The 16040-nt window shown below is 44.1% G+C and overlaps 2 protein-coding genes across 2 annotated transcripts in view; one reads left to right on the forward strand and one right to left on the reverse strand.

Moving 5' to 3' along the window:
• The window catches only part of Ints14 (integrator complex subunit 14), a 9796-nt gene extending 5986 nt beyond the window's left edge, over nt 1-3810 (forward strand). The window contains exons 5-6 of the mRNA XM_059269046.1: nt 976-1041; nt 2938-3810. Of these exons, the coding sequence (XP_059125029.1) occupies nt 976-1041; nt 2938-3189 (318 nt within the window). The 3' untranslated portion in view covers nt 3190-3810. The remainder of the gene's footprint in view (nt 1-975; nt 1042-2937) is intronic.
• A 369-nt stretch (nt 3811-4179) lies between these two features.
• The window catches only part of Hacd3 (3-hydroxyacyl-CoA dehydratase 3), a 34873-nt gene continuing 23012 nt past the window's right edge, over nt 4180-16040 (reverse strand). Inside the window, exons 7-11 of the mRNA XM_059268107.1 lie at nt 15361-15488; nt 10314-10426; nt 8907-9013; nt 8253-8384; nt 4180-5739 (exon numbers count right to left, since the gene is read on the reverse strand). Coding sequence (XP_059124090.1) covers nt 5663-5739; nt 8253-8384; nt 8907-9013; nt 10314-10426; nt 15361-15488 — 557 coding nt within the window. The 3' untranslated portion in view covers nt 4180-5662. The remainder of the gene's footprint in view (nt 5740-8252; nt 8385-8906; nt 9014-10313; nt 10427-15360; nt 15489-16040) is intronic.

Here is a 16040-nt window from a genome sequence, read left to right on the forward strand (position 1 = left end):
CCTCAGTTCCCTTAATGGTTGTGCCCTCCCAGAGGACTCTAGCCACATTACATTACAATTTACAAATCAGCTCCATAGGGAGTTATAATTGTTACCTAGGAATGCTGCATTCAGGCAAGGCACGCGAGGACCTTTCTCCTTCCACTGACAGGGACACTTATTTCTGTTTGTACAGTTACCTGGGAAACCCCCTTTTCCTTTGGGCACCCTTTTTACATGTAAATGTTACTCTAACCTCAATGCACTGAGAAGAGGCATTCAGGCTGACAACAAGGTGCTTCTGTTGACTGCTTTGGCTCCTTGAGACCTTTACCTTGATACTGAAGCGATCCTTCTTTGACCAAGGGGACTGTGGCCTCTTCTCTGTGTTCCTTCCTTGTCTATCCCTGACCCCAGCACTTCCTAGTCAGGAAGCCCAGAACTACTTTGACTGAATTGCTCTATTTTAGCCCTGGGTTTTTCTTTTCTTATTTTAGTAAAGTACACATTAAATTTACCATTTCAACCATTTAAAAATGTACAGGTTCAGCAGTGTTTATACTGTTAGGTGGTCATTGGCATCACCTAGTTCCAGACAAGAAACCCCTATGCACTTAACCACTGAACCATCTCTCCAGCCCCATTTTGAGCTGATTTTTTTTCTAATGTCCTGTGAGCTAAGGGTCCAACTTCATTTTTTTTGCACTCATTCAGTTATCTCAACAGCAGTTATTCTTTCCCCATCAATGGTCTAGCCATAGATATGTGGGTATACTGGGTCTATTTCTATGAGACAATTGATTTTAATACCATCAAGCCTTTTAGAGGTGTTTTTGCCAGTGTTGAGCAGAATACTAACATCATCTCAGAAGGAATCTTCATGTTGACACCAAGTCTGTTCGTATTTCCATGTCTTTAAACACTTAAAGCTACTGGGGTGGGTTTTTTCTTCAAAGCCACAGAATTCTAACATTGAATTTTTTTTATGCCTCATAGACAGATGTACAGAAGATCTTAAGAAATGCAAGGAAGCTCCCTGAAAAAACACAGACATTCTATAAGGTGAGACTGTCAGAACTATAGTAGAAAAGGTGTCCCGAGGGGATGTACCCTCATGAGTGATTCATGGTGTTACAGTGGGGGTGGGGTGGAGGTACAAATGTGCACCGCCTGATTAGTGAGGTACTCCTGCGTCAGTTTTCCCCTCAGTGAGATCGGAAGGGGCTGGTCTGTTCCTCCCTCACAATCTAGTTGAAGTGTTTAAATGACCCAGTCCTATGCAGTGGAAGGCTGCTGTGAGTGGCTCAGGCCAGCAGCGTGAAGAGACCTGTATCTGGTTTGTCCTCACCACCTCGTTGTGGGTATTAGGGCTGACCCACGCAAGCACTTCCTAACAGTTAGTGGTAGAAAATGGATGTGCTTTGTATCATTCCTAGCTAGTCCAGAACCACACTGGTGGAAGGACTGCAGTGACAAGGGGTGGGGTAGAGCAGGGACATTTAGGCTCACAGGGTCTCTAGATAGCTTGCTATGTAGATCACACTAGCCTGTAATTCACAGACTCACTTACCCCTTGTCCTTTTGGAGTTTGGCTGAATTAGATTAGGTGCAGTGTGAGATGGGCCCTAGCCTGTCCATTTTTAAATACAATATATAGAGGCTGGAGAGAGGGCTCAGAAGTTAAAGAGCACTTTCTATTCTAGAGGACCTAGGTTCAACTCCCAGTGGCTCACCACCATCTGTAACTGGTTCCAGAGGCTCTGACACCCCGTGAGCACATGCAGCCAAAACACCAATATACATTTAAAAATGTAAATAAAATGCTGGGCATAGTGGCCATGCCTTAATCCCACCAGGACAGCCAGGGCTACATAGTGAGACCCCGTCTCATGGATGGATGGACGGACAGACAGAGCAGCTGTAGCCTTGGGTGATGGATGGATGGATGGATTATATATATATAATAGATATACATAATAGATATATAATATAATATATAAGAGAGAGAGATATATAATATGAGAGAGAGAGAGAGAGAGAGCGCGAGAGCGTGAGCGAGCGCGCAGCTGTAGCCTCGGGTGAGCATTTCTTCTGGATATCACACCTACCTACTTACCTGGGTGTTATCTTACTGCCTTTATCAATATTGTCTTTAAACCTAGTTACTAGAATTCAATACTGTCTTTAAACCTAATTACTAGCAATTTGGGGACATTGGACAAAATACAGTTTTAATCAGAGTTCAACCAGAAAGCTTCTCAGCCAGCAAGACCCCCAAAGCTATAATCCACATAGGCGCTTGACCTGCTCAGCTTCAGCCCATCTCTGCAGTTTGTATACATACCTACTGGTGTTATGTTCAAGAAGACAAGCTTGCATATTGAGGTGGTCATTTACCTTCCCTGATACAGTATAACCAGCGCCATGTCTGAGAAATAGAAAAGGCCCCTGGCAACTGGCTGCTTCAGTTCCTCAAGTAGATGAGAAAGGGGGTCTCCTTCCTGTGTAAACAAGGCCTGAGACCAGAGCAGCTACTCAGCTTGCCCACAACATGCGCTAGTGGTTAATGGGGTGCTTTGTATTTCTCTGGTCTGTCTCCTGCAAATGTGTTCGCTGTCACTCACACTCCAAGTCTACATCAGAGAGGCACCAGGTTACGAGGCCGAGACTTGGGAGCAAGCCTTTTTCATTCCTGATTAAGAGACAGAAACTAGTCCCCTAAGTCAGCATGGATGCTGTATGCAAGCAGCTTTCTGTGTTTGGCATAACTGCATTAACTGTGCTCAGCTTGCTGACTAATCTCGCTGCTGAGCACACTGCAGACACCACTTGCCACTTAGCATCACACTGCTGTCCCTGGTTCTTACTTAAAGAAATGCTTCCTGAGTTGAGGGTCAAAAAGAACTAACTGGAAGCAGAGTGCTGGAAACTGTGAAGAAAACTGTCCATCTGTTTCAGGAGCTGAACAGGTTACGAAAAGCTGCCTTAGCCTTTGGTTTCCTGGACCTGCTCAAAGGGGTGGCCGACATGCTGGAGAGGGAGTGCACCCTGCTGCCTGACACAGCCCACCCAGATGCAGCATTCCAGCTCACCCACGCTGCCCAGCAGCTCAAGCTGGCCAGCACCGGCACCTCTGAGTATGCTGCCTATGACCACAACATCACACCCCTGCATACAGACTTCTCAGGGAGCAGCACGGAACGACTGTGACGCTGACCTCTGGAGCTTTCCTTCTCTGTTCATTTTGTCTGAAAATGACAGAGTTCAAACCTTCCCAGCTCATTCAGCTCCAAATAGCCACCCACCGACCTTGAGCTGTCTCAGAAGCAGCGCTCCAAATGGAATGCCTCTACTGCAGTCTGAGAAAGGTCCGAAGGCTGCTTGTCCAGGGCTTTAACATCAGCTGTATGGGGCTCAGTCTTTAAGTCCAAAACAGCTTCTGTTCCATGTTGAGCACAGCTCCTGAGAAGCTTGGACAGTGAGGACGGAGCTGCTGCAGCCCTCAGGAAGCCTGCCCAGCAAGGGCCTTCCCGAATCCAGAAAGCAACTTTTTTACAGGTTTATGTCTCAATTATAAGGACATTCTTAAACTACTGTGCTTAGAATGAGCAATCCAGACATCCAGAACTTGCCTAAGTACAAACTTGATGCCACTGGGTTTCAGATTTTTTTAGAACTTGTTAAAATACAGTGGCCATGCTCAGGTGTTTCTGGTGTATCTCAAGGTACAAATTTTTAGACAGTAACCACACATGTGTAAAATCACTCCTGTTCGTGTTTTTAAATGAAAATTAAATATCTGATTTTCTATAAAATGATTTCATCTAGAAACATATGTTGTTTTGCTCTATCTTATCCCTTGAATATAATTCAGCTTTCAAAATGTCAGCTTCCTAAGTCCTGACATTTCTTGGGTTCCATATTAACTTCCTAGTTTCTGACAACGATCAAGGTTTGCACCTCAGCTGGGTTCTGGCCAATGGTTCTGAGAGTACTGACCGAAGAGTCCAGCTTCCAAAAGCAGTGTCTCTGCAGGGCTGCCCTGCCGCTCTGTGGCCGACTGCCATCAGCACTCCCTCGGGTGGGCTCCAACCAGTCACTGCTCACGGTGTATCATGCTGAAGTACTATGCAATACTTTGTCTACACAAAGACTTTATCCATTTGAAAACCATGAGACTCAATAATCTTTAAACACAAATTATTAGGATTTTGACTGTAAATGTTTTAATAGAAATACACAATCTTTCACTTTATCAGACAGCAACAAAGGGGATGCTAACAGCAACTAGAACGTGGGATTGCACAAGGCTGTGGCACAGTTGACTGCAAAGCTGACCTGCCTGGTCGGTGCCACAGTCAGTGGAAGGAACGCCGGAAGGCAATACCAGCAAACGTGGACAGAAGCTGCAGACTTGGAAATGTTCTTCTGTGAGATGAGGTGTGTCAACCCAGACAGTGTAACGCTAATCCAATTTGGGCTCACTGAGACAACACAAGTCTCCTTTCCCAGGGAGCAGTGGGAGTGGCAGATGTGATGTTCCACCCTTCAGCTCCTGCTTCTGGTGTTACCTCAGCACTCCGTTTCCATGGAATGTGGTAGGGAGACTGTAGATGTCTTGTACAATGACCAACCCTAAGGTCTAGATTTTGTTCAGGCCCCCTTTTGGGGGGTTTCCTGCAGGAATCCTGGTTATTTCCCAGCTCAAGTTCCTACTGCACACAAGTTAAAAACAAACAAACAAACAAAAAAACCAGGAGTTTGAAGTTCAAAAGAATAGTCTCACTGATCACTCAGAGAAATACACAAGTAAATGGACTGAGCTAGTCCAGAGCTGTTGACTGACTGTGTGCACAGCCCAAGACAGCTCGTGGGTGTGTCTGGCCTACTTCAGTGTTTGCGTTTGCCACAGGCTCCTCTGTAACAGCGGATTGCTGTCTAGCTCCCAATCTATGTCCCTTCTGACCCCTGCAGCCATTCATTCACATTTGGAACTTATAGTATCAAGTGTTTTGCAAGTAATGCTCCCTCTTTCTCCAGTGTTGCAGACAGTTCTGATTAGTTAGGAATGAAGTATTCGTGGTGTTCCCAGGTTCTGATTGCTTTCTTTAAATCACTCTGCCTCTTCGATGCCCATGCTGATGAGTGCTGTAGAATGAATGTCTTTAAGCCAAAAAACATCAAATACAAAGTGTTCTCCAGCCCTACTCTGACTCAAAAATGTTCAATCAATGACCGACTTTACCTGATTTTCAAAAAGTCAGTTCTACCCCCTACACAAGTCTTGAGTATAATATATAGTAGGTCCTGCCTGGGTCACTTTTGACAATCTTCAATGGAGAAATGTAGTCTTGTGTTTTTTGTTTCTCACAAGCAATAGCAGAAATACCAAGTCCTAACTGTAAAGACAGACAGTACCTGTGGGGAAGAGCAGACTGACATAAGAAGGTGCAGGGCCAGTCTGGCTGTCATTAATATGTAAGAACGAACCTGTTGTCAGATATCAGAAATCCATGTCATGCAATACAACACTAAGAGAAAATACAGTAAATTAGGGAATGTTACTGGGGAAAGGAGATATTCTTACTTTAAGAAAAAAAAATAACTTTTACATCAGTACAAGAAGGTAAAACCGTAAGAATCAGAATCCGCTCAAACCGGCACAAAGCTACCAAATTTCTCTTTAGTGGAGCTTTTTCTTTTTTTGTCCATACCGCCGCCTGCGCTGTTTATAAAGGTGACGAAAATTAATATATAACCCTGTAAAAAAAGAAAATGCTGATTAGAAATGTCTTTGTAACTAGAAGTCGAGGTACCTCGAAGCACTGAATGCTCAGATGCATCTTAAGAACCCACCAGCAGTACTGCACTGAGCTGTCCCAGCCCAAGCCCTCAGGGGCTTAGAGCGTCATTCCTTATGCTCTGTCATGCAGGTTTAGACAAGGATAAATCCTGTAGAGTGAACAACCTCTACATTTAACTTTTTATCATCTACCTCCTATAATCTGTTCATCTGACTGCCTATCTCATTTTTTGAGGCATTTTAATATTGATATAATCATCAATACAGTTTCTTGAACTTCATCAATTATGTAGGGGTAAACTATTTTTTGCCTGTTTTTCCTCTTATGCATTTAATGAAATGCCCAACTCAAAAAAAGCCAGGCTGTTCAAGAACACGTTTAGTAAGCAGCAGTCTAGAAGGACAACACAGTGAGGAACGGGATTTCAGAGTCAACAGTGAGTAAGTCCTGTAGCTTTGCCTCACTTCAGTTCCCTCACCTGTACAACAGGGATAAAAACACTTCACAGACTGACTGTGAAAGAATGGTGTATAAAAAATTCCTTGACCTATGAACATACACTAGCTGGTTAAAACCTGAAATTGTCAATTTGGGATTTACTTCATTTTGAAGAAGAATATATACATATCTTGCAAATTAAGCAACAGTAACATTAAAGGAAAGATAACAGTCAGTGCACATTAAAATATTTCTACCTTCTCTTGGAGATAGGGTCTTACTCTATTGCCCAGGCTGGCCTTGAACTTCAGGCAGTCCTTCTGCCTCAGTCTCCCTGCTGCTGTGATTACAAGTGTGAGCCACCACAAAGGACTCCAACTTTCTTAATGGGTCCTGGGGGCGTCCTAAGGGATATAGGTCTACACTAAGTGACAGATCACTAGGCTTTCTAACTTCTCAGGGCATTTGTACTGTTCATCTTGCCGTTCAGGGTGGCAGCCTCTAAGAGATCTTTATGATGCCTCTCCTCCAGGTATTTCATACCTTGCCAGTTTGGATAATGGCATGCATTTCTTCTATTAGGTTACAGAAGGTGCTATGGCTTCTGATTGTCTCTCTAATCACCTCTTCTCACTCAGTAAAGACATGTCAGGAGCAGCCACATGGAGAGGGTCTGTGGCAACCACAAGAATAAGCTCAGAACTAATGCTCCGGCCTATGAAGAGGGTCCAATCTATGGAAGCTACAGCACCAGCAGGCCTCTGACTCAAAGTCTATAAGACCTGGAACCAAAAGCACCTCCTAGGCCACTTTCTAGCTCTCAGAAATTGATAAAAATACGTGCTTTTCAGCTGCTAAGTCTTACTAATTTGTTACACACCAAGAGAACTAGCACATTGTCAGTGGCTGAACCTGCTGTTACCAGCAACATAGACAGCTATGCTTCTTTAAGTCTACAAAGTCAAATGTAGCAGGTGCAGTAGTTAATGTAACTGGCCCCTATAATCTCATAGAGTGGCATTATTAGGAGGTGTAGCTTTGTTGGAGTGGGTATGACCTTGTTGGAGGAAGTTTGTCACTCTAGGAGCAGAATATTTGTTTCTTTTTTTAAAGATTCATTTATTTTATGTATATGAGTACTCTATCTGCATGTATTCCTTTATGCCTGAAGGGGGCATCAGATCCCATTATAGATGGTTGTGAGACACCGTGTGGTTGCTGGGAATTGAACTTAAGACCTCTGGTAGAGCAGCCAGTGCTCTTAACCTCTGAGCTGTCTCTCCAGCCCCCTAAGGTTTATTTCTTGTTCCCATTAGTTCTTGTATGAATTAATCTAGAATTTGTGTTTTAGACAAATCTAAATTACTAAGTAGGTGGTCATGGTCAGCAGGAAGCTTTCCAACAACCTCAGGGGCCATCACTACCTCCTTCCTTTGCCAGCAGCTCTATTTCCACCTCTTTCCCCTCCAGGAGACAGGGTTTCTCTGTGTAGCCCTGGCTGTCCTAGAAGTCACTCACAACCTCAAATTCAGAGATCCTCCGGCGAGTGCTGGAATTAAAGGTGTGCGCCACCTCTTAACATGGGGATTAGGAATTACTGTACTTCTCAAGTAAATGTGACAGGAGCTCTATTTCAGTTTTTTATTTTGAGACGGGGCTCAAATTCCTGTGCTTAAGCAACCCTGCCTCAGCCCGAAGCAGGTCAGAATACATACAGCATAACTGCTATCTCCTGCTGCTCTAGAAGAGCTCCTTAGCTGCTCATCAAGAGAAAACTTGAGCTAGTTCCCCAATATCCGACTCTACCACAAACTCCCAGTGACCAACAGCAGTCATAGTTCAGCTACTGTAGACCTGAAAGAAAAGATCTCCATGTGCAGCATACTCTCCCTACCCTATCTGTTTTCACAAAGAAAACCTTCCCCCGCCACTCTTTCAGAAGTAAAATTGGAACAAGGATGCTGGAAACTGAACTGCCTAGCTACGCTGTCTAAAACATGACAGAAATGTGTATATGTAGTTAGTACTTACCTAAGAATAACATTACAAGATAAACCTGCAGGAAGAAGGAAAATCTGACTTTCATCTTCACTGGATATGGCAAGGTAAAACTGAACCTTCCTGACTCGTTGAATACTGGAATGGACTGGATCACTGCCACAGCTGGAAACAGACAGTGAGAAGCAAGTGGAACAGGTGCATGAAGCAACAACCTCCAGGAGCTCAGGCCTCAGTTCCAGCCTGAGGCTTCAGGAGGGATTTCCTCCTCCCTCAAGCCCTCACACTGCCTCTAAGCTGTCAATAGAGACTGATGAGAACAGCCCTAGCACTGGGCTTCTGTTTCCTCACCTATAAAGTGGGGGGGAAAGAATCCCTGCTTGATCTACTTACTATGGGGTTGTCAGAATAAAATGAAGTTACTAACAAGATCTCATTTTGGAATACTAAGAATAGCATGCAAATAAAGCACGGGCAGCACATGGGCACCCTGCTCCAAACCTTACGAAATGAGCCCCATGTCTCTGGAACAGTACACCAAGTATGGAAAGAAGCCATTGGAAAGAAACCCCTTCAGTCTTAACACCACCCCAATTAGACTAAGGCTGGCAGAATCAGAAAACTGGCTTTTAACCCCTTGGTCACCCCTGGGAGCTACACTATGAGATCTAAAGTTTCTAAAAATACCTTCTGACAAGCATCCCATAGGGTATAAGGGAATCCACATGGTGTAACGGAGCCACGTGAGCACCTTCCAGTCCATGTCGATGCAGGTAAGCATGTAGAAGGGGTACCTATGGAGAACAGAGGTCAGTGGTGACAGCCCTGCAGGTTCTGCATATGACCTTGGACGAGCATTCACAATGCCACCTGCAGCAGGTGGCTTCGGAACAGAATTAGAGTCCTGCATTAGCTCTTCACAAACCCCCGTCAGACTCCATTCCAACTCCACACAGGATGTGAACTCTACTGGCAGGCTCAGTGTATTCTTCAAGGAACCCTCTTTGTTCAGCTACATGCTGGATGTTTAGAACCTTACTGGCTTTATTCCTAGTTCTCATCTGTCTTCCCAGTGGGTAGAGATGCCAAACTCTGCCTCTGAATAAATGAATGGTTCTAAAAAATTACACAAAAAGCCTCTAGAATCAGAAACATCACACTAGGAACAGTAGCACATGTCTTTAGTCCCAGCACAGAGGAGGTAGAGGCAGGCAGATCTCTGAGTTCAAGGATAGCCTGATCTATAAGGGGGAAAAAAAATTTTTTTTAAAGAAACATCACAAGAAATTTATTTCTTCCCAAGTAGGCAATGTTAAAATCAAGGACTTTGAATGTGTTTCACACTTTTGCATCCAGCATGCCTGAGGGTACAGACCCAGGTACAGTTGAGACATGGTTCAAGCACCCCTGCCTCTTTCCACTGCACCGTGACCTCTGTCCAACTGTCACTATGCAAACCCTGAGCTGAGGAGGCAATCTGCAAAAGCCACGCTGCATATGACTCGATGGGAAAAGCAGACACTGTGTATGATGTGGTTAAAAAAGGAACACAACTGGATAGATTTTTGTTTTTGATTCTCAGTCTATAGGTCATGCTGACCTCAAATTCATAGCAATCCTCCTGCCTCAGCCTTTGAGTTCTGGAATTACAGGTGTATGCCACTATACCGGGCATTGAATCAATTTTTCAAAAAGGGTATTTTTTACTGACAATTCAGAGTGGTAAAAAATAGTTAAGCTAAGCTCAAGACTTGAGTACTCTTGAGTTAGCACTTACCATGCCTCAGGAAGGCTCTCAACTAACCCCATCCACCTGGATTGCTGCTTCAACTTTGTGGTCCTCCAGCCTTTTCAAGTATTTCCCTCGTGGATGGGCCTTGGGTTTTTGCAACACAACACTGAGACCTTGAAGTGGTAGTACAATGTGTCTTTCACTCTCTGGTTCTCTGTTCCCTACAGCCTGGACTCTAATCAATGCAGAGCTTGCTCATGCAGCTGGAATTCTCACACGTATAACCCTAGTCCCAACCAAATGAAACTTCCAGCCAAGGCAACAGCATCCACTCTAGAGAGGGAGCAAGCATTTCTACCCACCTGAAAATTTCAATTGTGCTCCATGAATAAAACACAAAGAAAACCACAGCTTTGTTCTGCATTTCTTCCATGGTGCCGAAGATGATAAACAGAATAAAATTTCTTCCAAGAAACTATTAAAAAGACCCAAAAGAGAGAGAAAATTTAAATATTGTGTGTATCTATGTGTGTATACACGTACATATCTGTCTGCACACCCACAGCGTATGCATGCATATAGCTACAAATGCCCCCTTACTTTAAAGGGTTTTTTTTAATGTTTTACTGTGGCGGCAGTGGAAATGAGTATGCTTGCAGGAGTCAGTTCTTTCTTACCACATGAGTTGTTAGGCTTGGAGCTTTTCCCCACTGAGCCATTTCATGGTCCCTTGTTACAATATTAGAAAAATTATCCAAACCACTCTTTGTAGATAAATAGGTGCTTTTCTGTGTATATAAATATATCATCTATGTAATGTGTACATTAAAGTGATATGGAATATACCTTCCCAGTGAGAAATCACTCCACCACTTAGAGATTAATAAAGGAAAAACCCTTTAATAACAGTGCAAAATTGGTTCTGGCTAACACACAAAAGGGACCCCGCCCTGAGCAGAAACCCCCCATTTGCTTATAGTTTCAGGGATCCAAGTTATACTTGGAGCAAATTAAACGTTTCACAGAGAGAGCAATCTCAAAGTCCAGTTGTTTGGACAAATGGGGAGATTTCTAATGTAAAAAGACAACTGTCAGAGTTGTTTCCGGACAACCAGGCTGCTTTACCCAGACAGCTACTGCCCAGGGTCATCTGCCTGCCTGGCAGAAGCATGCTATTCCTGGTAAGAGAAGCAGGAGCATTCCTTTAGCTAACTTCTATTCTGTGTAACTTCGTATTTCCTAAGCAAGTTTAGTAGATCCTTAGAACATCAGGTTGTTATTCTCGGTTTCTCCAGGATCAAAAGCACACATACATACATACAAACACAATATAAAGGATACTGCCAGTGAACACTGGTCCACAGTAAGGAACAGCAATACAAACCCAGTAACTGCTGTTCTGTGTGTAATGCTGTCCTGTGCTCATCACTCCACTGCTTGTCCACACAGCCTACTGCTTGTGTATGTGTTTACATAATATGCTATTTCATGGAAATTTTTAAAGATTTATGTGTGTGTGTGTGTGTGTGTGTGTGTGTGTGTGCGCGCGTGCGCGCGCGCGCGCGCGCGCGTGCGCACCACTTGTATGTGGGTGCCTGTGGCAGCCAGAAGGCAGAATTGAATACTCTGGAGCTAGTTACAGATGGTTGTGAGCCACCTGACATGGCTATTGGAAACTAAACTCAGGTCTAAAGAGCAGCGAGCACTCTTGACTACTGAGCCATCTCTCCCGCCCCTGTGTGTCTATCGTTTAGCTTTTTAGAACTCATACTATATGTATCACTCCATAACTTGCTTTTGTATTTCCCAAACTCTTTAACTCTAGAGTGGCTGAAATACAAGAATGTACCACCACACCCAGCTATCACCTCATTTCTTTAAATTGTGGTAACATACACTTCACCTTTTTTTTTTTTTTTTGAGACAGGGTTTCTCTGTGTAGCTTTGCGCCTTTCCTGGAACTCACTCTGTAGCCTAGGCTGGCCTCGAACTCACAGAGATCCGCCTGCCTCTGCCTCCCGAGTGCTGGGATTAAAGGTGTGTGCCACCACCGGCCGGCTCTTTTTTTTTTTTTTTTAAGACAAAATTATGCTATGTAGTCCTGGCTGGCCTGGAACTCACAGAGATCCACCTGCCTCTGTCTCCTGAGTGCTGGGACTAAAGCCATGTGCTACCACACTTGGCCTTATAGTAACCACATACAGTTCAGTTGTATCAAATACATTCATGATGTTGTACAAACACCACCACAGTCCATCTCCAGAACTTTTCCATCTTGTAAACCCGACACTGTGACTCGAACAGTGACCCTCCATTCCCCCAGCCTTTTGCAACATCCTTCTACTTTCTGTCTGATTTTTTACTATTCTAAATACATCATATAAGGAAAATGGTATGGCAATGTCTTTCAGTGACTGGCTTAATTCACTTAGCACAGTGTACTCAGGATCCACCCATGTTGTAGGATGTATCAAAATTTCCCTTAGCATGCCAGGTGGTGGTGGCGCACACCTTTAATCCCAGCACTCGGAAGGCAGAGGCAGGTGGATCTCTGAGTACAGGACCAACCTGGTCTAGAGGGCGAGTTCCAGGACAGTCAGGGCTACACAGAGAAACCCTGTCGTGGGGGGATTTTCCTTAGTTGTGAGACTGAATAATATACCCATGTTTCTCTTTTCCATTCAGCCATTAACAGGCATCTAGGTTGCTTGCACTTGTCCTTATTATAAACAATGCTAAGTTTTGCCTTTTTACAAAGCTTTACAATTTTCTTAGCACATTCCAAAACATTTTTGATTGGAACTGAATTTAATCTATCAGTAAATATGAGACCATCCTTATGATATTGAGTTTTACGATTAAAGAAAACTATGTCTGTATACTTTCTGTGTTCTGTTCCTTCCTGTATTGTAAGTTTTTCACTAATTTTCTCTTTAGCTGAGTCTAATATTCTTCTAAAATTATTAAACTTTAACCTTTGATCACTATATTTTCATTAATAGAATTTCTATTTCCCTCTTTTTCAAATCTGCTTCCCTTCCATTTTTCACTTTCTTACTTCCAGCCCAAGTAGCCAAGTTCTCCTTATACATGAATGTCTTCTCACTTTTATTTTTTATTTTTTCTCTGTGTAGCCTTGGCTGTCCTGGACTCACTCTGCAGACCAGGCTGCCTTACAGAGCTCCGCCTGCCTCTGCCTCCCATGAATCTCTATTCTGCACATGGTAACTCTCCCAGCTGCAGTCCCTATGGCTGTGCCCCACGGTCTACTGTTTCTTGTACACAAGGTCTTATTTCTTCAGGTTCTATCATCTTTGTTTGGAAGCCTCACATTTTCTTTAGAAACAAATCTGTAAACTCTGTGAGGCTTGACGATTTTTTTAAAGATTCATTTTATTTTTAGTAATGTGCATACGAATGCAGATGCTCTCTCTCAGAGGCCAGAGGCCCAAGATCCCCTGGAGCTGGGGACTGAGAACCAAACTCAGGTCCTCTACAAGATGTTCTTCAACACTGAGCCGTCTCTCCAGGCCCCCAAAGGTCATTTCAACAGAAGAGGTTTGTTTGCCTCTTTAGGAGTCTGAGGGTAGCAGCAGTTGAGGATTGCATTAAGGTATGTAACCTGAGGAGACAGGAATCCTATCACAGATCCTTCTGGAGGACTTGGGGTCTTTTGTGTTGAGACAGGTCTCACCAGCTACTCTAGGCTGGCCTTGCACTCAGACCCTCCCGTCTTAATCTCCCAAGTGCTGGGGTTACAGGCTTGTGCCACCATGCCAGCTCACAAACAGTACATCCCCTTCCTCTGGAAGGGCCACCACTTCAGACAGAAGGGTTTGCTGACAAGACTGGGGGAGAGGGACAATGTATTCACTTCACCTCACAGGCGGCTCTCCAGAGTCTCTGCTCTACGAGGGAGGGCTCTCACTTCTCTAACTGAGGCGGTAAGTACTGTGGTTTTGCAGATGGGTGTCCAGCCCAGCTCCGCACGCCCAAGTCGCTTGGTTTTCAGCCGTTTTGTCACTAAGAGGGGCATTGCTTCCTCTGTCTACATTAGCAGCACACATGTTCATCCACTACCTAACCTGCAGCATTTCCTCAAAAAGAATTCTCTACAGTGTTTTTGCAAAGCCGCGTAAACATATTTTGATGATTTTATACAGAAAACGTTTTCCATCAAATCACTTCAGCTAAGTCCTGGGCCTGATTCCTTCATCTTTCCTCAAAGAGCAACTAGGAAACACTTCCCAGGCTTTGGTCTCCATTGCCTTCTTATTATTCCTGCGCAGTATCCAGGATCGGTCACTTGAGTTCTCATGTGCTCACTCTGCATTGGAACCCCTCAATATCTGTTAAGTGCTCCAGTCCACCTGCTGTGGCCATTCGGCCCTGTCACATAAGGCACAGGACCACGCCCGGACCCAGAAGCTCCTACCCACTGTGTCCTACATGAATGGTACTTCCTAGATAGATGGTGATTCTGAGCCTGTCCCTTCCACCTGGCAAAAAAAATTCAACTTGAGTTCTTCCTTATCATGGTTCTTAACATACAGAACATAATATTCCACACTACTGTATCACACACTATCCCGTTACTTTTTAAACTAAGTGGACAGAAAAACCCATAAGTAATAAAGTCTGCCACATGAACTAATACTCTTATCATGCACCTGACCCCGTGAGAACACATGGCTGAAAAGCAAATGAGCACACCGGGCAGATTATCAGCACTGAGATGAGACCAGCAGCTGGACCCAGCTCTCGCCTCTGCAGTTGGGCAGTGTTCTTCACAGTCTGTGACCTGCTAAGAAGCAGGAAAAGGAGGATCAAAGACCTTGGTGCCCCGTTCCTGATAGTAACCAACTGAAGCAACATAGAGGTATTGGAGGGAACAAAAAATCTTCTCTAGTTACTAAATGTTAGAAGCTAAAGCCACCTATGTATACTGCAGAGAGAGCAGAGAGGCAGAATTCCTTGTTCAAACCAAGAAATAGGCTGCTTGGCTCCTGCTGGAAAACCAGACTTCCCTAAAGTTCTCCATAATGTCATTTTATTAAGAGTATGATAAACAACAAAACAGGCCAGCAATGGGAAAATAACAGTGCTTTACAAGTTTCCTTCAAGGCCAGGCATGGTGGTGTACGCTTTAGTCCCAGCACTTGGGAGACAGAGGAAGAAGGATCTCTGAGTTCGAGGATAGACTGGTCTACATAGCAAATTTTAGGACAGTCAGGACTAGAAAGACCCTGACTTAAAAATAAATAAACAAATTTCCCTACATGCTGAAATAAACTGGTGCCATTCTATGTAAATAAATGTGTTTAATAACTGAGACATGGCGAACTATGCCCTATCTACTGGATACATACTGAAATCTTTCGCCCCCGCTCACATTCAACTCTTCAATACCTGGATTAGCGTAGGCAGCACTGGGGAACTGGTGACGCCAATCGCGGCATTGAGGGTTTCCACTAGCGCCAGCATCTGGCAGAAATACATCATGTCAGCCACGGTGTGGAACGTGTCGTAGAAGGACTCTAGGGCACAAGCATACATGACCGATCAATCCACTGTGAGTTCTAGCAGAGGCCGTTCTCAAACTAGACCATGCCTTACAGGAAAAGAACTTGGGAGGGAAAACAGACATGGAGTCAGGTTCATGCTTCTAGCCTAAGCCAGGACAGGCTTCAAAATTCCCAGAAGAAAGAGCTCCCTTTATCTCTAGACCGTGAACATGAAGAGGCCATGTCCCCTTCTCCTGTTAGGAAAACAAAAAGGCAAACCTAGCTTTCATTCTCTTACTATCTATTGAAAAGAAATCGGTGTACAAGACGAAGTGCTAATCCTTTTCAGACCATCACCTGTTCTGATCTAAATCTCTACCATCTACAGTATACGAGCAATGAAAAGTTCAGTCACACATAGATGCGGAGGTAAAAGTATCAACTAAAATTAGGTTTCAGGAAGGCTATATAGCCATGGCTCAGCAGTTAGCAGCACATATTGATCTACAGAGGACCTGAGTTTGGTACATGGCACCCTCATCGGGAAACTCACAACCACTTATAACTCCAACTCCAGGAGATCCA

Source organism: Peromyscus eremicus, chromosome 7, assembly GCF_949786415.1.
Source record: "Peromyscus eremicus chromosome 7, PerEre_H2_v1, whole genome shotgun sequence".
Classification (NCBI taxonomy): Eukaryota; Metazoa; Chordata; class Mammalia; order Rodentia; family Cricetidae; genus Peromyscus; species Peromyscus eremicus.